Raw genomic sequence first — 23,351 nt, 5'->3', positions numbered from 1 at the left:
GGAGATATGTTATGGCTATCTTAGGGCCAAAGTTACAATTTTGAAAAAATGTGCTGAGGGGTTGCCTTCTGATCTTGTTCGTAAGCCACTTTTTTTGAGACAGGGGTCTTGCTCTGTTGTCCATGGTGGAGTGCAGTGGCTTGATCACAGTTCACTGCAACCTCGAACCCTCAGGCTCAAGCAATCCTCTCACCTCAGCCTCCTCAGGAGCTAGGACTACAGGTGCACACCACCGTGCCTGGCTAATTCATTTATTTATTTTTGGTGGAGATGAGGTCTTACGTTGCCCAGGCTGGTTTTGAATTCTGGCCTCAAGTTATCCTCCTGCCTCAGCCTCTCAAAACGTTGGAGTTACAGGTGTGAGCTGTTATGCTGGGTCAGTGGGCCACTTTAAAAAATAAGTCTTTTAAGTGTTTATTCATTTATTTGACTTAACACGTTTTGAGTGCTTGTCATGTGCTAGACACTGAGACAATAGAAAACTATTCCAATTCCTTCTCTGTTCTTAGGTGTTTATAGTTGGCATAAGAGTTAGATTTTATGCAAATGAAACTGGAAACATTTTGTACAGTAACTTACAAAAGTTCTCAATGCAGTATATTTGTATTTCCAGATTTATCTGATGGCTTAGTTTGTCAATACTGAATTAGAAGTTTCTCTTTTGCCCACAATTAGAAGTCAGCCTTACTGGACGGTTGATAAAGTAGAGCTGTATCTTACCTGTAGTTCCTGTTTCTAGCACCCTTTCCTACCAAAATATAGAGTTGAGTTTCTCATTCTCTCTTTTGTAGTGAGCATTTGTCCTGTGCTTTCACATTCTTTCTGCATGGAGAAAGTAATGTATGCACAAGTGTGGAGATTGCCCAGCACCAGCCAATTTATTTGATCAATGAGGAGCATATACACATGGCTCAGTCTTCACCTGCACCATTTCAAGGTAAGTATGGATGTTCCTGCTCTCCACCTCTATCCGCCACCAAGTGGATAACCATCTTGCCCAGTAAAGTTTTGCAGGGTGAGACCTTATCTTAACTGGACATTTTAAAGCAAAGCATAAGGGTCAGATTTTGAAGAGGAAGAAAAGACTACCATTTCATAATTAAGTAGTAATAGTGTGTTAGTTTTTCGCTGAAGCTTATTGCATATATAAGATGATCTTATGTGTATTCTTTTGTAAGAATAAAATGTAGAATTTCCTTCAGAACAAAAGAAAATCAATAAATACTTGAAAAATAGAATTCAATGAGTAATTGACCAAAGTCACAAATTAAAGGTTTTCATTGTTGTGTTTATTAACAAGGTTTTAGGAATGTAATGGTTTATAGAAGATAAACCAAATACTTAGTATTTGAAATTTCTATCAGAATCAAAGTTCTAGAATTATACAGTTTATAGTTTCTTCAGCGATGTTCCTAACTTTGTTTTAATTTTAAACTCCATTGGTAATAGGTATTTAGCTGTAATTTAAATGTAATTGATACATTCATATTTTCATTAATTCTCAGCTTTACCACCTAGATATCACCAAAATAACTTCATGTCCTTTTGATCTGAGCATTACAAATCTTAGTTTTGTCTTTGGAATTCAGAATTTTCTGTGAGTAACTTTTAAATGTTATAATATTAGATTGAACCATATGGAAACAATCTTTTTTTGGTTCAGTCTAATATGTCATTATTAGAGATGACTGGTTGAAATAGTCTTAGCATATCACACAATATAATTTTTAAAAACACTGATATTTTAACAGACTTGACTAAAATATTATAATTGCTGTAACAGCCTGTCATGAGCATTTAGCCTCCATTGTATTTATTTTTTGTTTTCTATAAACGATTCTGATTTAATTCAATGAAAGCATCTGTTTCTTGCCCCAAATATAATAAAACTACTAGAAAATTCAAAACCCAATTCTTAAACTGTACAGTACAAATTGTACAGTATTTGCAAATTATGGCTTGTCAGAATTTTTAAAATACTGTTTTCTTGAGTGTAAAAGTGCTGAGGACCATCTGACTTCATCCAACATTTTATCACTCAGAATAAAAGCATTTAGTTATGGTAATAACAGAGGAATAAGTAGTCACGAGGGAAGAGAACTTATTTCTAATCTTCAGTGTTGGGAACAATAATATTAGGAATACCAGGTCCCTATAGACCACTTTTAATTTTTCTGATTTTTGTCACTGATGGAAGTCATAGAATACTTTTGTGGAGCATTATTCTGCTTATTTTCCATGATTGGTGTGGAGGAAGACCATACTAAGGCAGTTGCTGTCCTTATGGATAATTATATTCATCATAATTATCCAAATTGATGTGGGAATTTCCTGGAAGCATTATTGCAAAAAAATTACCCTTGATTAACTGTGTTAGTTGGAGTCAGTATTTTTATCCCATTTGGATCATTGAAGAACAGCAGAAAGACTCAACGATACATGTGATGTCTATAACTGTCTCTCTCTTGATTGATGTGACATATGATCTAGCTCTTTAAAAAAATTAAAAAAAAGAAGACATTCCGTTTAATGACCATGCTGAGTTTTTGTTAAAAATTAGAATTAAGAAAAAGTGGCCTTTATCTTCAGAAACGTATTATTTGGAAGATTGAAGTACTCACTTCAAGGCTATGAACTGGCTGGGTAATTCACAGTACTATATTAACTATATTTTTGTGTCTGACTCAGTGAAAATGCCATCAAGGTCAAATACTGAAAGAAGATAGAGGACTTTGGGTCCTTTACTTTGAGTTAAATCAAATTTTACTTAGAGTTGTTTTATCAACAGACCTCTAAAACAGTCAAAACAGAAACGATAACTATTATGCTTCAAGCTTTTGTACATTAAGACTTTCCCACTGTTAGAAATTTCACTTATATGTTATTCTTTGATTACCACAGATGTTTAGGGAGTCTCAGGAACCACAAGAGTGTTCAAGTTTTAGGCAGCATTTGCGGTCTCCATGTTGAATGATTTTCTTCTGTTTTGGGAGAGTCAGTGTTTACATTGTACAGGCTATTATTAAACAGATATGTATATGCTTCAAAGCATAGCTGTCTGATAACATTGTACTATCCATATTTTATTTCGTTTAAAAATTGTGGGAGGTGAGAGGTGTATAAATAATAAGAAATTTTAAAACAAGAAACTTCAAAATATCATACTTTTGTGGCTAAGGCGGGAGCATCACTTGACCCTAGGAGTTCAAGACCAGCCTGAGCAACATAGTGAGACCCAGTCTCTACAAAAATAATTTTTAAAAAAATTTCTTTTAAATCATACTTTAAATAGAGTTAGGAAATAAAGAACAATGCACATTAAGTGATACTGTAACCTAAAATTACCACATATTTAGTGTTGCACTTAAGTAGGAATTATTTCTCTAATGTTTAGCATGTGTTTCTCCTCCCCTCCATAGTACTGGTAAGTCCTTATGGCTTAAATGGGACGCTAACAGGCCAAGCATACAAGATGTCAGACCCAGCCACTCGTAAGTTGATTGAGGAATGGCAGTATTTCTACCCGATGGTGCTAAAAAAGAAAGAAGAATCGAAAGAGGAAGACGAGTTGGGATATGATGATGATTTCCCTGTGGCAGTTGAAGTAATTGTTGGTAAGAGAAAATATTTTGCCTGAAGAACTTTATTCTTCTTCCTATTCCTTAATTTAAAAAGATAATCATTTAGATTCATCAGAAATAATCTCCATACCCATCTTTTTAAAGAAATTCTCTTGACACAATGGTATATACTGAGTAGTTATCTTGCCTGAAGCACCCTTGGTCCCTGTATTCCAAATGCTCTTATCATGATGTTGGAACACATGTTTAAACAGCTATTAACTTATGAAAGAATGGAGCCTATCACTTTTGGCAGTACTTCATGAGCATCTCATTTTCACCATTGGAATCATAAAATTGGAAGTCTTGTATGAATTCTTTCTCAGTCCTGATTCTTTCCTTGTTCTGTTTGCTTATAGGTGGTGTTCGGATGGTTTACCCTTCAGCATTCGTTTTGATCTCTCAGAATGACATCCCGGTTCCTCAGAGTGTTGCCAGTGCTGGAGGCCACATTGCAGTTGGGCAGCAAGGGCTTGGTAGTGTGAAGGACCCAAGTAACTGTGGGATGCCTCTGACCCCTCCCACCTCTCCAGAACAGGCTATCCTAGGTGAGTAGGATCCAGGAGTGTCCTGGGGAGAAGAGATCTCAGACAATTGTATAGTCTACCTGCCATGGGACAGGTGAGAAAACAGAAATTCCTGTTGGAAGAGATGGAGGTAGTAGAGTAACATAAGGATATTACAAAATGGAGAAGGAAAACTATAAACAAACAGAATTCATACACTTCAGAATTTTAACTCTGTCCATATTAGTCTTTATTGTTATTAAATAGTTTAGATTCTGTTAAGGTTTGCACACACATCTGCCCCTGTACGTGTGTATGTGTTCACATATAGATAAAATGTAGGGTTTTTTTTTGTTTGTTTTTTGTTTTTTTAAATTTTGAACAACTGAAGAATACTAAATCAGAGAGTAGCTGAAGCCTCTGCCCCAGTGACCATTGTCAGCCAGGGACAGGCCTTGAACAACTCTTTTCCCTGTTAGATATAAAGTTAGACTAGTGCTTAGTAGCTCTGAATAAATACTTTTCTCTGTCAGTAAAGTGTCTGCATTAATAATAAATATTAATTATATGGGACAGTTTTGACAGTTGGAACTGCCTGTCTTCATGGAAAAATTCAGAAATTGTTTAAATTGGGAACATTTTTGCCTTCTTTATTGAGTAGTATAGTTCCTATATTAACTTTGTTATTGTTGTAGTTGACCTCACTTGAATTAGAACTGTGGTCAGTATGGAAAGGATACTCATCATACTTGAGCTGAAATGAGATTATTTATTTATAAGCATTGAATGTGGGCCAAGCTGGCAGGAACATTAGAGTAAATAAAGCCTTGGCTGCTAAACTTTGAAAATAAACTATCAAGCATGATACATACGTAATCCTCATGAAAATTACCAGAGTAAGACAAAATTTCAAAGTTTCTAGCACAATTCTTGGCAATTAGTGGGCATTAAATAAATGTTTATAGTTAAAGAAGATATTGGGGAAAAGCATATACTTTGTGATTGAGCGCACCTCGTTGTAAAACCTGGCTATATCGTTTACAAGGTGAGTGACCTTATTTAATTCTCGTAGTTTTTCCGAATCTTGGTTATTTTTTCTGATAAATGCATACTTTACCGGGTTGTTGTACATACTAGGTAATATATACAAGTGCTTGGTAAACAATAAAGTCATATACAAGTGGTAGCAATAATTTAAAGCAATATTCAAAACTCGAAGTTTAGCACACATTGTCTGGAGGTAATTACTCAGATGTTTTGTGGGAGACATAGAAATGGACATGTATGTTTTTAAGAACCATGTATTTGCTGAGATGGTTAAAAAAAAAAAAAAAGAAGAAAAGAAAAGTACATCCAAGGCCAGGCATGATGGCTCATGCCTGTAATCCCATCATTTTGGAAAGTCATGGCAGGTGGATCGCTTGAGCTCAGGAGTTTCAGACCATCCTGGGCAACATGGTGGAATCCTGTTTCTACAAAAAATACAGAAATGAGCTATGCATGGTGACAAATGCCTGTAGTTCCAGCTACTTGGGAGGCTGAGGTGGGAGGATGGCTTGAGCCCAGGAGGTGGAGGTTGCCGTGAGCCAAGACAGCATCAGTACACTCCACCATGGTCGACAGAGCTAGACCATATCTCAAAAAAATAAAAAAGTACTTCCGGCTTTCATTTGGTAGAGCAGAGAATTTGGATGATTCCTTGTGAAAGGATTTATCATCAATCAGCTATATTAAACTAAAAAAGAACTTTCATAGTCTTTTGTAGTAATCATAGAGAAGATATATGAATATAAAAATTAGAATTATCAGTATTTTGAAGTTTTTAATTGCACATCACAATGTGGATTTTTAACAATTGCACTACATTAAGTTATCCACTTGTTATCTGTTTGTTTTTGTTTTGCCTTGTACTTAGTGAAATTTGTATTCAACTTAAAACTGAAGGCCTGCTGTGTAAATGAGGCTTTGACCTCTGGTCAGTTCAGAGCTCTTAATAGTCATAATTCAGAAACAAGAGGTTTTTTTGATGGGGGAATTTCAATGTGGACTAATTAACTATGGATCTTCAAATTCCTTGCCCTTTAACTCTGTATGCTATTGTGTTAGGCCTTGGATAAATAAATCCCCTGATGTCGCCTTATTCCTTAAAACAAACACACACAACTGAACAAAAGCTGCCGATATCCTTGCAGTAAAATGAATTTGCCTAAATTTTCATATCATAGGATGTTGAATTACAGGTTAGGAGTCTTAATGCTGTATCAGAGAGTATCCCGGTCAGCCTTGACATTCTGTAGTTGAATGCCATATTTTTCTAGATATAGGACAGAATGGGCTACTTTGCCGTCTAAAAAACACCAAAGTTCTCCTGGATTAGCAGAGGGCTTAGGAGGGCCGAATAGTATTAGTGACATTACTCATACCTTATTTGGATTGGTATATCCACTTGCCTCTTTGTTTGATATGTAGAGGTAATTGCAAGTAACAACATTCAACATGCATTTTAACAGATTGGAGTAACAAGTCTTGTTTAATTCCATCTAAGATACCACTCAGATTTTAGTTCAGTCATGTAAGTGCCACTGAAAAGCTTCAACCTAGCTTTAGTCAGGAAAGTCTCTATGGCTTGTTTCTCCCTACTCTTTTCTTTTCTTGGTCATAAATTGTTTCTTTATGATACCATGGGCATATGATCTCTTTAGCTATATCATACGATGTTTTGGAGAGAAGGTCTATGTTATCTACTTCATACTTCTGTTTATTTCTTTAGTTTGCCTAGTTTTATAATTGGTGTTTGAAAAGCAATTGTAAAATTGAAATTCTTTTGCATCATGAACCAAGTTGGGAACTTTTAAAATGTAGCAAAGTTCAAATTTCTTATCTCATTTGTAATATAGTAATACTTTTATCGGAAAGAAGAGCACTTCATTTCCTTAGAATATAAGCATTTGGGTCTTTTTTTAAAATAGACGTAAGCCTGACCATTCAGCTTGTATCATCATCATCTTTCATTGATAATAAGAATACTTAGTGTTATAAAGTTGCTTCTTTCTTTTTCACCTTGACTTTCGTTAAGATGTTTTGCATCATAGTTCTATTGAGAAGAAAATCCATAATATATACTTACTAAGTCAAATAGGTGAAAGTGATTAAATCAGAATTTAATACTGGAAATTGACTTTAGTATTTGTCTTATATAAGATAGAAGTAGTAAAATACTCAAAATATAAACAACAATCAGTATCATCAATAATCATAATGAACATAGTTGAAAGAAATAGATTATATTTATAACCACTGTATTTGGAAAAACTAAGTGGAGTTACTAGAGAGAAACTAGTGAATTTTTAATCCTCTGAAATAAAATGTCAAGACAACCTCTTTCGGTGTTGTAGTACTAAGTTTTAAATACATAGTGTCAGGCATAAGGACAAACAGTACCACACACAAATTTGAAATTTGACCTTGTTAAAAGCTTTGTGCCATTACTTTCTTTTTCCTACCCAGGGCACTGTGTGCTGCTGATATACAGCCATTTAGCTACATGAGTATAAAGCTCCCTCTACTGTTCCCTTTTGCCTTGAAACTCATTGACTGTGTTAAGATTTAAAAATCTAAAACAATCAGTGGAAGTTTGCATCTTTAATATTGTGATGTATGTACCCTTGCTTCTAAGTTGTTTCCAATACATGTGGAGTAGGAGTGCCTATGTATGAGTGTGCCCTTATGGTTGTGTGAGTGTTCATCTGATTAACTGATTTAGGGAGAAAAAACAAAGAATCATACAGACAGAGTTCCAGGGAAAAAATCCATTCTGATAGAAATTTTACTCATGATTATAGATAGTGTTATTGCCAGGGGATAGGGAAAAAGCTATGTATATGACTTTCAACAATTAAAATGCATATTTATGTTAAATAAGATAGCAGTCTATGAAGTAGGAAACCTTTTCAGAAAATCCTAACATTCCAAATTGCCTTTTTTTTCAGGTGAGAGTGGAGGTATGCAGAGTGCTGCCAGTCACCTGGTTTCCCAAGATGGAGGGATGATAACTATGCACAGTCCAAAGAGATCGGGGAAGATTCCTCCAAAACTCCACAATCATATGGTCCATCGAGTCTGGAAGGAATGCATCCTCAACAGAACCCAGTCCAAGTAAGTTTTCTCGATTATGTCTAGATCATAGTTTAGTAACCATCTCCTTGATTGCTACCTGGAAAATGTCAATCACATTGCACTATTGTGTGACCAAACTTGAGAGGTCATCATTGGTATTTCATCTTTTTGAATTTAGTAGAATAAAATTTGAAATAAATATGTTAAAATCAAGACATTTACTGTACTTGATTTCATTATCGAGAAACTTTTTGAAGTTCCTGATACTGTACAGATTGGCATGGTGTTGACCTAATATTTTGTAGCACAGCTGGCACAGGGATTCACCATGGGTATCAGGACAGCAACCAGTGGGTTTGGTTTTTCCTTGCATATCAATGTATGAATGCATCCCTATTATGAAGGGGAAGAACCTTCCTTGCTGATTTACTATTGTATACAGGCCTTAGTTGTAATTAACAATACATTTTTGAACTAGACTGATGACAGTTGGAGGGGTGTTTATTATCTGCCGTGCTCCTGTTTGTTGATTTGAGAAAATTATGTTCTTTTCTTCCCCGACCTAACTTTCCTTCCTTTCCAGTCTCCCTGCCTTTCTTCTTTAACATACTTTTGGAAAAGGAGAGAATTGATTTTTAGAAAAGACTGCTGCTGATTATTTTAATTGCCTAAACAGTAATGACAAACAGGAGTCAATAAGTACTATTCCACTGATCAAGATTTATGTAAACATAATCAGCACAGTTTCATCTCTGTTTTAATATGAGTAGATGTCTGCTTTCTTGACTAATGAAAGTAGACAAATGAGTCTTGATTCTCTGAAACAGAATGAATATGGACATGCATGTCAGTAACATCCAATAACTTCCCTCATTTAGAAGCCAATGAAGTGTTTCTTAAGTGACTACTGTTCCAAGTTTTTATACAGATTTAAAACCTGTCCTTTGGACCCAGCTTTTAGCAATTTCATACTAAATATTGACCAATGAATTGATTCTAGAATAGTCCATTGAAGATGTAGTAGAGAGCTCTAAAATAATTGCAGTGGAAAATCATGTCACATTCTAGAATTAAAAAGTTATCTCTAGTCACTTTAAAATGGTCCTTTCCTTTAGAATAATTGGTACAGATATTTTTACTTCCATCTGCAATGCCTAGATTGTTTCCAAGTAAACATTTTCTTTTTCTTTTCCTTTCACTTATCATGTTTGATTTTTAATCACCATCAACCTTACACCTCCACAACTCTTAACAGATCATAGTCCCTTTCTCAGCAGTACAGAACAGGGAGATGAGACAACCAGGAGGGCAGTGGAGGGCAGAGAGTGGGAGAACTCCCTGTAGAGCCACTGTTGAAACACTTTGCAGTATCTGCTGTAGCAAAATCAGCAATCCAAAAATATTGCCCCTTATTGTTATTTCATTGTATAATAAAGCGATCTGCTTTTTGCTACCAATTATCAGTGATATGTAGGAGATACTTCTATTTTCTATTTCACATTAGGAGTGCTGCTCTTAAATGCTAGTAAATATTTTACAGGATGAGTATCTTACTCAAAGTTCGTGGGACCGGAAGTGTTTGGGATTTCAGATTTTTTTTTAGATTTTGGAATATTTGCATATACATAATGAGATATCTTGGGGATGGGACTTAAGTCTAAGCACAAAGTTCGTTTATGTTTCATGTGCACATAGCCTGAAGGTAATTTTATACAATGTCTTAAAACAATTTTGTGCATGAAACAAAGTTTGGGTACATTGAACCCTGAGTAAGCAAGGGTGTCTATCTCAGCCACCCATGTGGATAATCTGGGATTGTTTGGCATCACCATCATTCCTGACTCAGAATTCATATGCTACCGATAAGCAATCACCTCAGCCTCCCAAGTATCTGGGACTACAGGCAAGCGCCACCATGCCCGGCTAATTTTTGTATTTGTATGTATGGGGTTTTGCCATGTTGCCCAGGATGGTCTCAAACTCCTGGACTCAAGCAATCCGCCCACCTTAGCCTCCCAAAATGCTGGGATTACGGGTATGAACCACATGCGCCCAGCCAAATGGAAACATTTTGAATCCTGCTTCCAGTACATAAAACAGGTTGTTTTATTCATTGGTTGCTCTGAACTACATGTCAGCAGGATACCATTACTATGTGAATGAAATGTATTCAACTCTTGAACATTTTTCTCCCCAGGGGTATGGGTATTATGTTCACACATAAGTCACATTTTTAACCCTTTTAGGAGGAGCCAAATGTCAACTCCAACTCTTGAAGAAGAGCCTGCTAGCAATCCTGCTACTTGGGATTTTGTGGATCCAACCCAAAGAGTCAGCTGTTCTTGTTCCAGGTAGGTAATAAAAAAGGCAAAATAGTAATGGATCGAATGATGGCGCATCTTGTTGATTCATCTCCTGGCCTCACAGATCAGTTCTTCCTGATTCTCCATTCTCCTCCAGTAGAGAAGAAAAAGATTAGTTTTTTTCTTATATGCAGATGATACAGTTTTATTGTCAGGACTCAGAGTTTGTTAGACAATCGGCCCTGTTAACGTATTGCTCCCACAACTTTTTTCTGGTTAGCAGCTTCAAAACTAAAGGCATCAGTTTGACAAGACAGTTCTTAGCCCTTTAAATGACTTTATTTAACTACTCTTAATTTTAAAGTAGAGATACATTAAAAACAGATGGGCTTGAGTCAATAGAATTTGGATTAAAGAGACTTTCTGTAGATAATTTGTTTTGTTGCTAGCAGTGGTGTTTTTTGATCAAGACAGGTATTTGGTCACAACTGCTAAAAGCTAAAACTGTTGCAGTAATGATACCTTGCTTATTCATTTAGTTCTTTGGATACGTCCTCAGATTGCTTTTTTGTAGAAAATTTTTGCATTCTTCGTGGATATTCCATTGACTTACCACTCTGATACTACCTCTGATACTTACCACTCTGATACCACTTACCACCATGATACTAAAGAATCTTACCGTCATGGGTTTTCATTAGGGTTCTTAAATTCTTTAAGTGGGCATAAGTCTTAACCCCCAGCTCATTTGACAGTTAGAAGAAGTGGTGATGATTTTTCACCACGACTGGGCTATTTTGAGTAGCCCCGCTTCAGAAATATACACTTTCAAATTTGATACTGTTCAATGTTGATAAAAAGTTCAGGTGAGATAAGCATATTTAGAAGATGGCCATTCATGTCTCTGGTGAGATCAGGGTTTCTTAATGTAGCATGAGTGACTTGGCTTCAGGCTGAGGAGGTAGTCCATACGCCCCCTGCATATATGCAGACTGCTGCGTGTGTACACTTAGGGAACAGCTTTGACACGTTTTCCTCTTCTCCCCTGCCCCTTGAATTGATTCTTTATCGAGCTCTGCCTTGGTAGCCTCTTGTTGAGAGATGTAAGGATAAGCCTAATGAAACTCATTATTGATTTTTCAGGGAGGATGTTTTTGAAGAAGTTGCTTGCTCATTAAGGGTTCCCTCTCTGAGCATGTGAGAGCCTCGCTCTGGTGTTAGTAGGTGAATACCTACTTTACTCTTGTCTCTAGGCTGTTGTGAATTGTGTGACAAAAAGTATTTTCCCAGTAACTTTGACTTATGGACAACTCACAGCCAAGTTAAGGCCCGCCTTTAGCACATACATAGGATATAAATTGTAGTGTATTTAACTTTTCTTTCATCTTATTTTCCCTGCTCTTTCCTTAGCCCAGATTTTTTCACTTAAAAAAATAACGTATTTACTGACTTTTACACATTTTTATTAGCTACCTGGAATTATTTTTGTAACACATTAAGTGTAAATAAACAAATAATGCTTTGCTTTTTGTTTTCTGGAATTATTGTTGTATTTCTTTGCCAAATGCATATATCTTCAGGTCTTTTTTTTATAACCATATGCATACCAAGGCACCATTCATTGACTTTCCAACTTCTGTCCCAATCTGACTTTCACATAGTCTTGTATTTTGGGGGATGCCTTTAAGAAAAATCCTTAGGCTGGGTGCAGTGGCTCACGCCTGTAATCCTAGCACTTTGGGAGGCCAAGGCAGGCAGATCACGAGGTCAAGAGTTCGAGACCAGCCTGACCAACATGGTGAAACCCCATTTCTACTTAAAAAAAAAACAAAAAAACAAAAATTAGCCAGCCATGGTGTGTGTCTGTAATCCCAGCTGCTCAGGAGGCTGAGGCAGGAGAATTGCTTGAACCCGGGAGGTGGAGGTTGCAGTGAGCCGAGATCGCACCACTGTACTCCAGCCTGGGCGACAGAGCGAGACTCCATCTCAAAAAAAAAAAAAAGAAAGAAAAATCCTTAATTTTTGCCATGTATGCTTCCCCGCAAACCTGGAACCCTATTGTGGTCATTTTTATCACAATTTTCTCTTCCCAGCCTACAGACTTGTTAGATGTAATCTGTCACTGGATTTCACACTGACTTCCTTTGAAATGCCTATTGTAGTCCTTCTCCTTTCCTTGTTCTTTTAGTCATGATCTATTTCTACATGCTTGGGCCCTGCCTCAGGTTTCTTCCTACCACCAGTCACCAATATAGTGTGCCGACTTCGTCTGATTTTCCCACTGCCTGCACCAGGTTCTTTTCCTGCTGAGACGCACTGTGATTCTCTCCTACCTACTGTGCATTCCTCGTTCTAACCTTTGTGCAATGTAGCTGAATCATTAAATACAGTTGAAAAAACTTACTTTATGATTAGATTATCCACTTTGCAAAAAATCTTTACTTTGAAGAGGGTATCATAAAGTGTCTCTCAAAGAACTAGTGCGGGTAAATGCTCTCTGAGAAAAAAAGTCTAAAAGACTTTTAAATTTTAGGTTTTAAAGTAAGTACCTTCATAAGATATTGAGATACTTTCTGATGAGACGTTCACATGTTACTGTGGTACCATGCTCATTGAGCTTAAAGACAAGAAGTTCAGGAGTGTTTGTTTTTATTTTTTTAGAGTAGCAAAGACTTTGGCAAGAGTATTTGCAGATTATCTGCTGCAGGATTACCAAACCCATTATGGTACAGACCACTCCTTCCACTCTTTAATGGCCTTATGGAGCAGGGCAGCCATCCTGCTGTCCCACTAAACCATCCCATTATGCCCCACAAATCCGTTTTACTGCTCACTAGGGCATCATTTAGTGCAATGCAGCAGTAATTTAATGCCACCCTAGTGGCCTCAGAGAGTTACTACTACACCGGCAGGAGAGCTCACATATTTCCCCGGGAATGATTTATATATTGGGAGGTACTGGCTGACCTGCAGTATAACTTTGTTGTACAGATTAAACCTTGGCATCATCTAGTGGGCTCTTACTGAGCCCTTTTTCACACCCATGCTTGCCAAGAAGTGTGTTAAGATGTGAGCCGACTTGGTTTTTCTGCTTAGATGGTTCAGGTGCATTTGTGTATGTGTGGCGTTAACTTCTGTCATTTTAACGTGTGTCTGTAAGATCCAAAGTTGTCTTTTATCCCTTCTTGCCTAGATATAGTGGCACATAAAGTTTCTAGTATATTTATCCTATTAAATGTTCTTAGGATGGAAACTTACTGTTTTAGTTCCACACTTTGAGGCAGAGTAGTTGCATAGTTATTTTATTCCCAATTTACAGCACTACAAGCCATTATAAGCCATTCTATATTACAGTTAGTAGAGTGTTATAAAATAGAAATTGGAAGCTTTGTTGTTTCTTGGCAGAGAATCTCATGACTCTACTCTTATGGTTTTAAGATGCAGTATGAATAGGTTATCTGAGGCCCTCACCAAATCTAAAAGATTTGGGTTTTTTTGAATCAGTGATTTGTAGGGATTAGCAATGTACCTTACATCTTTTGCTGTGCCCATTTCTTATCTGCTTAACTTGTATGTGATTGATTCTTCATTTTTCATTGGGGTGTATTGTGTTTTTTAGTTATGTAAGTATAATTAAAAACTTAGAGCCCTTTTATATGTATTAGTACATCTGATGTATGCTTTAAAAGGCAAAATTTTGTCAGAGAATCTCTTTTCTTAATGTTATAATGATGTAATTGTTTACTCTCATTTTAGGCATAAGCTTTTAAAACGTTGTGCAGTCGGGCCCAATCGACCTCCCACAGTATCTCAACCAGGGTTCAGTGCAGGACCATCATCATCTTCATCTTTACCACCTCCTGCTTCTTCTAAGCACAAAACAACAGAAAGACAGGAAAAAGGAGACAAGCTGCAAAAGAGACCCTTAATACCATTTCACCATAGGCCCTCTGTGGCCGAAGAATTATGCATGGAACAAGATACACCAGGACAGAAACTAGGGTTGGCAGGGATAGACTCCTCCTTAGAGGTGTCTAGCAGTAGGAAATATGATAAGCAAATGGCCGTGCCTTCCAGAAATACAAGCAAGCAAATGAATCTGAATCCTATGGATTCACCTCATTCCCCTATATCCCCTCTGCCACCAACACTCAGCCCTCAGCCACGAGGTCAGGAAACAGAGAGTTTGGACCCACCATCGGTCCCTGTGAATCCAGCCCTTTATGGAAATGGACTAGAACTCCAGCAGTTGTCTACTCTGGATGACAGAACTGTCCTCGTAGGCCAAAGACTGCCTCTCATGGCAGAGGTCAGCGAGACAGCCTTATATTGTGGGATTAGGCCCTCGAACCCGGAGTCATCAGAAAAGTGGTGGCATAGTTATCGTCTCCCACCCAGTGATGATGCTGAGTTCAGGCCTCCAGAGCTCCAGGGTGAGAGATGTGATGCCAAAATGGAGGTAAACTCAGAGAGCACTGCATTGCAAAGGTAAGACAGCTCTCTGCACCACCCACCCGTCCACCAGAAGGGCATGGGCTCCCTCCCCATCTCTACCTGCTAAACTTTCAGATTCAAAATTGAAGTAGGCTTTTCTTTGTCCTTCTTGACTCTGGATATGGAAAATGTTTAATGGTCAAATGCTTTGTCCTACTTATAGGTTAGCACACATGTCATTTGACACATGGGCATATAAAGAACTCTTTATGCCATTTAAGTACACTCCAAATATATTAATTCATTTTTGCCCTACTGTTTGTTAATTAAAGAATATAGCTTTATAAGACTTTCCATACTGCTGTCAGTGCCTTCTTTGTATGTTGACATTTTTGAGGAAGGCTTTGCCTGCATTCAGGTGTATGTATCATGTATCTAGTATAATATTTATAGCTCTTTTGAGCCACCCATTCTAAAACTTTACATAGATTATCTCATTTAATCTTCACTGTACCATATTATTACGTTAATTTTATAACTGAGAAACTAGGGCCATGCAGTTAGTAAATGACACAGATGGGATTTGAAACTAGGCAGTCCGTCCTGAGAACCTGTGCTCTTAAGTGGAATTGATGGACCCAGAGACAAAAGCATATATTCTTGACAAAGTATGCTAATTTTTATTTAATCATGAATATAAACTGTAAAAGCAAATCACTATATCGGTGAATTTTTAGTTGTTTTTACAAAAAGTTTAAACTTTGTAAATGCTTTAAGGCATAAATGCTCTTTTTTTTTTTTTTTTGTCTTTTAGACTCTTAGCACAACCTAACAAACGGTTTAAAATCTGGCAAGACAAACAGCCCCAGATGCAGCCACTCCACTTCCTTGACCCATTGCCTCTATCACAACAACCTGGAGACAGTTTGGGAGAAGTGAATGACCCATATACCTTTGAAGATGGTGACATAAAATACATCTTTACAGCCAACAAGAAATGCAAACAAGGGACGGAGAAAGATTCCCTGAAAAAGAATAAGGTACCATTTAACAGAGAGAGAGTCCAGCATGGTGTGGGTTTCTATCTATGTCAGTACAACATGTGTGGGAAGACTTTGGAGGCAGAACGTTTGAGATAGTCTTGCCTGAGTGCTCTGTCCCCATATTCATGCTCTTGGTACTATTGTATTGAACAGCGTATTGTTCCTTTTTATGTCATGGCTCACCTTTGTTTAAAAGTCAGCCGAACATAAATGAAGCCTCATATTTTCCAGGCTATAGCTTGTACAGTGCATGTTTTCTCTCATATGCTAATTCTTGTTGGCCTATGCTCCCTATTTCTTTTAAAATATTATTCCGAACTACCCAAAATGTAAAGGAAAAAATGTTTGTAACAGTAGGTATACACAGTTTATCGAGCGCTTCTTATCCTTACTGTGTTGAGCGCTATACCTATATATTCTCTGGGTTAATATCAACTCTACCCATAGACTATCAGTATTAATTTTACTGGTTTCATCATCATAAAAATGAGTACTGGTTGTGTCTGCTGTCTTTAATTTCAAATTTTCAGGCATTCTAAAATATGGGCCATTGAAATAGGTATTCTTGAGAATCAAGGAAATAAAACAATTATAAGAGGCTGGTATAGTTAGGGGAATGCTTTTTAGATTGTTTTATACAGATCTCCCTAGACCCAGAAAGCCAAATCTATAATTTAGCATCTAAAATGTTGTTAAAGGCAGCTTTTAACACCATGGCAGGTCTGTAATCAAATGCCACCAGTACTGCTTAGGCATAAAACACTGATTCACTCAGAATACCCCATAGGATTGAGGGGAAAGTGGGGAGCTCATGGTTCTGTTGAAATTCCAGAGAAAGGACCTATCTTTTACTTCCTTTGGTTGCATAGACCATGGTTTATCATACTTGTGCTCATAACAAGTTCCATTCTACCCTCTAATTCTTTGTGTTCTCCCTCATATTTCACACTTTGGGTTGGTGTTCATGTGTTTTGTTTGGCTGAATTTATTATACAGTCAGAGGATGGATTTGGTACCAAGGATGTCACTACACCAGGTCATTCCACGCCGGTGCCTGATGGGAAAAATGCCATGTCTATTTTCAGTTCTGCTACTAAAACAGGTGTGTACAATGATTATTTGCCTCACTTGGATTGTTGCTAAAATGAAATGCAAAGGAGATGCTTCTCAATGTCAAATTTTATTCTTATTGTAATAAGAATTTCATCTCATCTTTAATATATTTTTCATAGTTTGTTTTTCAGTTCCTTTCAAAACTGATAAACATATTTGGAAATAATTGTCTCTAAATTTAACTAAAACCATAGGGAAAAACTCACAGGCAGGTCATGTTCATTGAGATCCGTGTCCTCTCCCTACTCCTTTGCGCTTGGTGGAGTTGTTTATTCTGTGTCTTTTGCCTCCTTTCCTACAGATGTCCGGCAGGATAATGCTGCTGGCAGAGCTGGCTCCAGTAGCCTTACGCAGGTAACAGATTTGGCACCTTCCCTGCATGACTTAGACAACATCTTTGATAATTCTGATGACGACGAACTTGGGGTGAGTTTGCCATAGCTACATAAACAAAAATTTCGCTACATGAAAGGACTTTATGTCAGTGTTGTAGTATTTCTTTATAGTTTGGTGTCCTGAATTTGGGGGCTCTTATTTCAGGTTCTGAATGTTCTTTATAAATGTCTGTATACTGGAATCTAGTCACGCTGTATAAAAAAAGTTTGTATACTTGGAAAAGATTGTAAAGGTTATTAGCGTAGTGTATCCACCTCGAGTTTTGTTCATTGAAGGATCTTTTTCATTAGTGTATTCCAGTTGTACGTATTAAAATCTTTCACATTTATTGTAATAAATTCTTCTAAATATCACAGGACTACTAGAAATGTATTACGTTGTCCCTTAGGTTTGATTTTTAAAGTAATGCCCACATAACTTTTTATTCATCTAATAAGTCAGAGGTTAGGTATGCAAATATGATTTATACTTTTTAAGATCATGGCATCATTGTAGGGGAATAGAATTTATATACATAGAAGTTAAATACTACAAGGCAGCATACGATTAAAATGACAGAGAAGAATAATTACTATAATTCTTTGGAGATCAGCAGAACTAAGAGTCAGGAAATGTGTGTCCTCATCCTCCTAACCAACTCTGTACCTTTGGGCAAATACAAGTGCCTGTTTTTTCTGGGAGACCTAGAGATGAGTAAGATAGGCTCTGTTTTCAAAAAGGTCAGCTTATTAGTTTACTTTTCTTTCATTTATTCACTTATCTACCTCCCTATTCATCTGTTTTACATACATTTGTTAATTGTTTGAAGGTTAATTCCTTTGTAGTGGTACTAAGGCTAGTCATTGAGGTTAGAAATATGATTAAATTACCACCCTTATACTTGAGATGCTCACAGACATAAGGAGAAATGGCACATAAAGTTATAATGTACTTATTGCTGTGAGTACAATAATAGACCTGAATCTAAAGTTGCTGGACATTCAGATACGAAGTGACCAAGTGATGGGGAGCAGTGTTTAAGTTAAGGCTTGAAAGTTAAGTAGGAAACATTTCTAAAGCCCATTCAAACTTTAAAATAAAATGTATCTAACAGATATTATACACCATTACTGTTATAAGTACTTAGAAGATGAGGAGATCATAATGGTCTGGAAGAATGGATTGTACTTGAAATATGGAAAGACAGGGTCATTGAGAGGAAGGGGGGAGGGACATTAGTTTAAGTGTGGAATGAGCCTTGATTAAACAACAAAAATGAACTAGATTAGCTTTCAGGGATAAGGAACAGACCATTGGTCTGTTTTTTTGGATGATTAGAGACTGATAGGTCTAGGAAAGTTTTGGATTTTAAACTGTACTAATATGTGTTCCTCTGAGGGCTGCTGAGTATAGAACTGAACTGGCAGAAGGGCTATTTTTTTTTCCAGTCTGATATGCCGAAAGCAGGAATCCTCTAATCTGGTAACTTTTGTTGGATTGGAACACTAGAATCTGAATTTATACAGTGGCCACATGAAGGAAAAGGACATGACAATGTGAAAAACTCTGGTAGAAGAAATGACTCATTTCTTCATTGCTGATCCAGGCATTGAATTTGACTATCCACCGGAGGCCAAGTGCTGCCTGGGTTTGGTTTTAAAGATACAGAGGGTTAGGATAGGTGCTTTGGCAATGGTGATGGGAATCCAATATGAAAAGAAAAGGAGGTACAAGTCAAAGGAGGAGAAAGAAAAGAACAGAGCAAGCATTTTGGAGTGGCCTGCCTGATCTGTTCATGACCACTATCCTGGTAATTGTTTCTGCTCTGGGCCACTGAACTTATTCTTTGTATAAATTATGAATTACTATTAAGCTTAATGAAGAAATGTTTAACTGTTGGGAATATACTTTTAGTAATATTAACATGAAAAGGAGAATTGGACATTTTCAATCAAATTTTCATTTCTCTGAGTGTTTTTGCTTTACTCTGATTTTTAGTCTGGCATTTAATCACATGAGCGGTTTACCTTAGAATATATTGCTAATTCATCTTACTACTCGTAAATGGAGTTGGGAGGCTGTTGGCTGAGTTGTCATCTCATGTGTCTTTGAATTTAATTTTAATTTTACATTTCAATGTTGTGACATTGTATAAGTATAAATAAATAAAAGGCCTTCTATTTGTAAAAATCATTTTTTGCTTTATTTTATATTTTATTTTAATTCATCACCAGTTCATTTAATGTTAAAGATAATCTTGCCCAGTAATGCACTTGGTTTGTTTTTGAATAACAGATCAGAGAAAAACCTTCTGAATATTTCAATAATTTTACAAAATAAGGTTATTTTTGGTGAAGATAAATAGTAACTATAAAAATAGGTACAGAAGATACATAGTTTGTTGTGATAAATGCAAAAAAAAAAAAAGAATTGGAGGGCTTGAGATTATGCCTTTTAGCTGCTTGCTTCCAAGTATAAGGGAAACCAGACCAATTGTCAGTTACTACTGGAGGCACCACCCTAATGTAACACTGTGTCCCTGAAAATTGACTTGGGAGGGAAGAATTGCTTAAGGTCTGCAAGCTCTCCTTTGATGGCGCAATCTGCCCTCACAAGATCCATGAAAAAAATTCACTGTTTCTTACACTTGATAAGCTTGTAACCATCTCCTTTGTTTCACTATCTATTGGTATTTCTAGAGGTTCACCTGGTAAACGCTTCTACCAAGAGGCATCTACCAATAGGCATACATTAGGAAATATTTGAATGCTGCCCTACTTACATACACGTCACTCTGTTTTAATAACATCATCTGTTCTTAGGCTGTATCACCTGCTCTGCGCTCATCAAAAATGCCTGCAGTTGGGACAGAAGACCGACCTCTTGGGAAGGATGGAAGAGCTGCTGTTCCTTATCCACCAAGTAGGTAGAGAAACTTGACTGAGCCATTGTGGCTCACTGCCTGTAACTTAGATATAATATTCTCATACTCAGTGGTGCTTTATCTTTATCTGAAATTCCCCTTCCTTTTGACAGAATTCTAACTGTGAATTAAAACCTATATAAATTGGTGTTCTGAGATGGCAGGCAGCTAATCATATACAGAAACCATCTTAATTTGAAGTCCTTTCCTTTGTTTTCCAGTTAAGAATTAGCTTTTTATAGCTTAAAATGTAGAAAAACATGTTTTAGGTTTGTTTTTCTAATAGTCCTTTCCTAGTAGAATAAATGCTGCACAAGTGATTTTTCAAACTGATACTCTATTATAAGACTGTGTAAAATGTTTCTGTTTTTATAAATGTAATTCACTCAAGGATATTGGATATTTGATTTCAGTGGTCCTTTTCAAGATGCATACTAAAGTTTTTGTGTTTCCTTTTGAGATCAACTAGTTTTACCATATATGCTGACAAAGAGATGAACCTCTTTTTTTTGAGTATATTCTTTGCCCTAAGAAACCAGATTATTCTACAAGAGGAAAAAAAGTCAGGGTAGCTTATGTGAATACTCTGAAGCAGAAACATAATTCCATTGCAAATCATTCTTTAACACCTTCTCATTAACTTCAGCTGGTAATGAGAACAAATTGAGGGGAAAAACCACCATGTCATAGGGATGAGTCAAAAAGCTTTATGAACCTATAAATGTAGTGCTTGCTGATTTACTCAAATCTAGAAGTTGGGAAGTATACAGAGATTGGATTTTGACAGCTTTAGTGGATCCATAGCTTTTTAAAATATGCAAAGCTTTCTCAAGCATGACATGGGTGAAAATGAATAATGATAGCCAGCCCGTTGCTGTAGTTTTTTTAGTTAAACATTTTTCTTGTTTTATTACTCTGCACTGCAGAACTTCACAAACATGGAACTTCACAGATTAAAAGAAACAGTATTAAAATAGATATGTGCAGGTCAGATGAGTGAGTTTTTCCTCTTTTTTGAATCCATTGATCCTTTACCCTTTTTGACATGACGTGATGCGTAGTGATGTGAAATGTTAGAATGTCTGATAACTCAGCCAAGGCTTTTCACTCGCAGACATCCTGCTAGTTAGCAGCATTGCCCAGTGAAGTATATTGTGTGCTCTATCCTTTCTCTCATTTCTATCCAAAAAAGAATTATTTCAAAAAGAAGCTACTCAAAATTCAAAATTTTATGATAAAGTGCACGTTATAAAAACGAATCAATATGAAATGTAGCACAGAATATTAACACCAGGAAAACCCAGATATGCAAGAATACAGAGGATCATCTTAATGTGTACAAAGCATATATATAAATATGTATTCGTGAGAGCATATGTATTTGTGGGATGGGGTGGGGGAGTGAGGGGAACACACAGTATTTCCTCCCAAGAAATGACAATGAAAATAGCCTGGCAAGATATTTTAATCTCAGCGATAGATTTTTGGACATTGCGGTGGGAAGACAAATGTATTATAAAAGTTAATGTCTAGCCTGTAATCCCAGCACTTTGGGAGCCCAAGGTGAGCAGATTACTTGAGGTCAGGAGTTGGAGACCAACCTGGCCAACGTGGTGAAACCCCATCTCTACTTAAAATACAAAACTTGGCACCACATGGTGGTGTGCACCTCTAATCCCAGCTACTCGGGAGGCTGAGGCAGGAGAATCACTTGGACCCAGGAGGCGGAGGTTGCAGTGAGCCGAGATAGCACCACTGCATTCCAGCCTCGGCGACAGAGCAAGACTCCATCTCAAAAAACAGAAACAAAACAAAATTAATGTCTAAACAACACTGTCCAGTAGAAACACAAGGGAAGCCACAAATGAGAGCCACATGTGCAATTTCACATTTTCTAGTGGCTATTTAAAAAAAGAAATTAATTTTAATAATATACAGTATTTAAGTATCCAAAATATTATTTTTACACGTAATTAGTATAAAATTATTGCAGTATTTCACTTTTTTATAAAAATGTAATATATAATGGTTGTACATATTTTACTTTTTTTTTGGTATGAAGTTTTGGGAATACAGTGTATGTTTTACACGTGCAACCCATCTCTATTTGGTCAAGCCCCATTTTGGGTGCTCAGTAGCCACGTGTGGCCAGTGGATATTGTGTTGGAAAGCATAGGTTCCTCATTATTCATTTGTGAATGTAATGCTGAAGACAGCAACAAACAGTGACAAATAGGTTTACTTTAATATCAAGTTTATGTTGAGGTAGTATTGTGTTATAGTAAAAACATGTTTTTATTAGGTTTTATTATTAACCACTTTCTTAGAAATTTTCGTATTTGAAAGCACATCAGTTTAAAGTATGAGTCTTTGAATAGACAAAAGGAAAGAGTTGGATTTTGGGGTTGGTTCATTTGTTTATTTTCCAAGAGTCCTTACGGTTTGGAAGGGACTTGGGCATGTGCTCTGGGGTGAGGAGAACACTAAGAAATCAACAATGCTGCTTTGTTGGAGGTCTTCCATCCTGTGCATGAATACCTAAAGTGCTGGGCAGAAGCAGGTGGGTGTCTTATGAGTTCCCGCTGAAGTGCAGAGATAGGCAGGATGGGAGTAAGCAGAGCACTGTGGGCAGCACAGCTCACCTCCAGTCCGTCCTGGTGGCTGTTTCCACCCTTGCTTTAGCCGTTTTCTGGGAAGAAAATTGAAGAGACAAATCATGTTTCTATTTTGGAGGACCAAAGTGTTTCTTGGAGTCTGTGTGTTCTTTCTGCTTTACCCACTTTGAGTCCGGTTCCCTTTGGTCATCTCAAAATTTCTTTAGGGTCATATATTTTCAGAAAGTCCCATAACTTGACAGTGGTTCCATCTTTTTCCAATCCAGGTTTGGGAGGGAGAATTAATTTGTACTGACTTCATCA

At 36.9% G+C, this 23,351-nt stretch overlaps 1 protein-coding gene across 4 annotated transcripts in view; it reads left to right on the top strand.

Annotated features, from left to right (window-relative positions):
* MED13L (mediator complex subunit 13L) overlaps positions 1-23,351 on the top strand; it is a 319,642-nt gene that overhangs the window by 254,742 nt on the left and 41,549 nt on the right. For all 4 annotated transcript variants that reach the window (XM_054664662.2, XM_003313951.7, XM_054664664.2 and 1 more), the window contains exons 5-14: positions 792-937; positions 3,420-3,614; positions 3,980-4,168; positions 8,116-8,281; positions 10,489-10,593; positions 14,302-15,033; positions 15,794-16,019; positions 17,019-17,124; positions 17,437-17,561; positions 20,333-20,432. In XM_054664662.2, the coding sequence (XP_054520637.1) occupies positions 792-937; positions 3,420-3,614; positions 3,980-4,168; positions 8,116-8,281; positions 10,489-10,593; positions 14,302-15,033; positions 15,794-16,019; positions 17,019-17,124; positions 17,437-17,561; positions 20,333-20,432 (2,090 nt within the window). The remainder of the gene's footprint in view (positions 1-791; positions 938-3,419; positions 3,615-3,979; positions 4,169-8,115; positions 8,282-10,488; positions 10,594-14,301; positions 15,034-15,793; positions 16,020-17,018; positions 17,125-17,436; positions 17,562-20,332; positions 20,433-23,351) is intronic.

The sequence above is a fragment of the Pan troglodytes genome, chromosome 10 (genome assembly GCF_028858775.2).
Source record: "Pan troglodytes isolate AG18354 chromosome 10, NHGRI_mPanTro3-v2.0_pri, whole genome shotgun sequence".
NCBI classification, from domain to species: domain Eukaryota; kingdom Metazoa; phylum Chordata; class Mammalia; order Primates; family Hominidae; genus Pan; species Pan troglodytes.
This window is presented reverse-complemented; position numbering and strand designations above follow the sequence as displayed.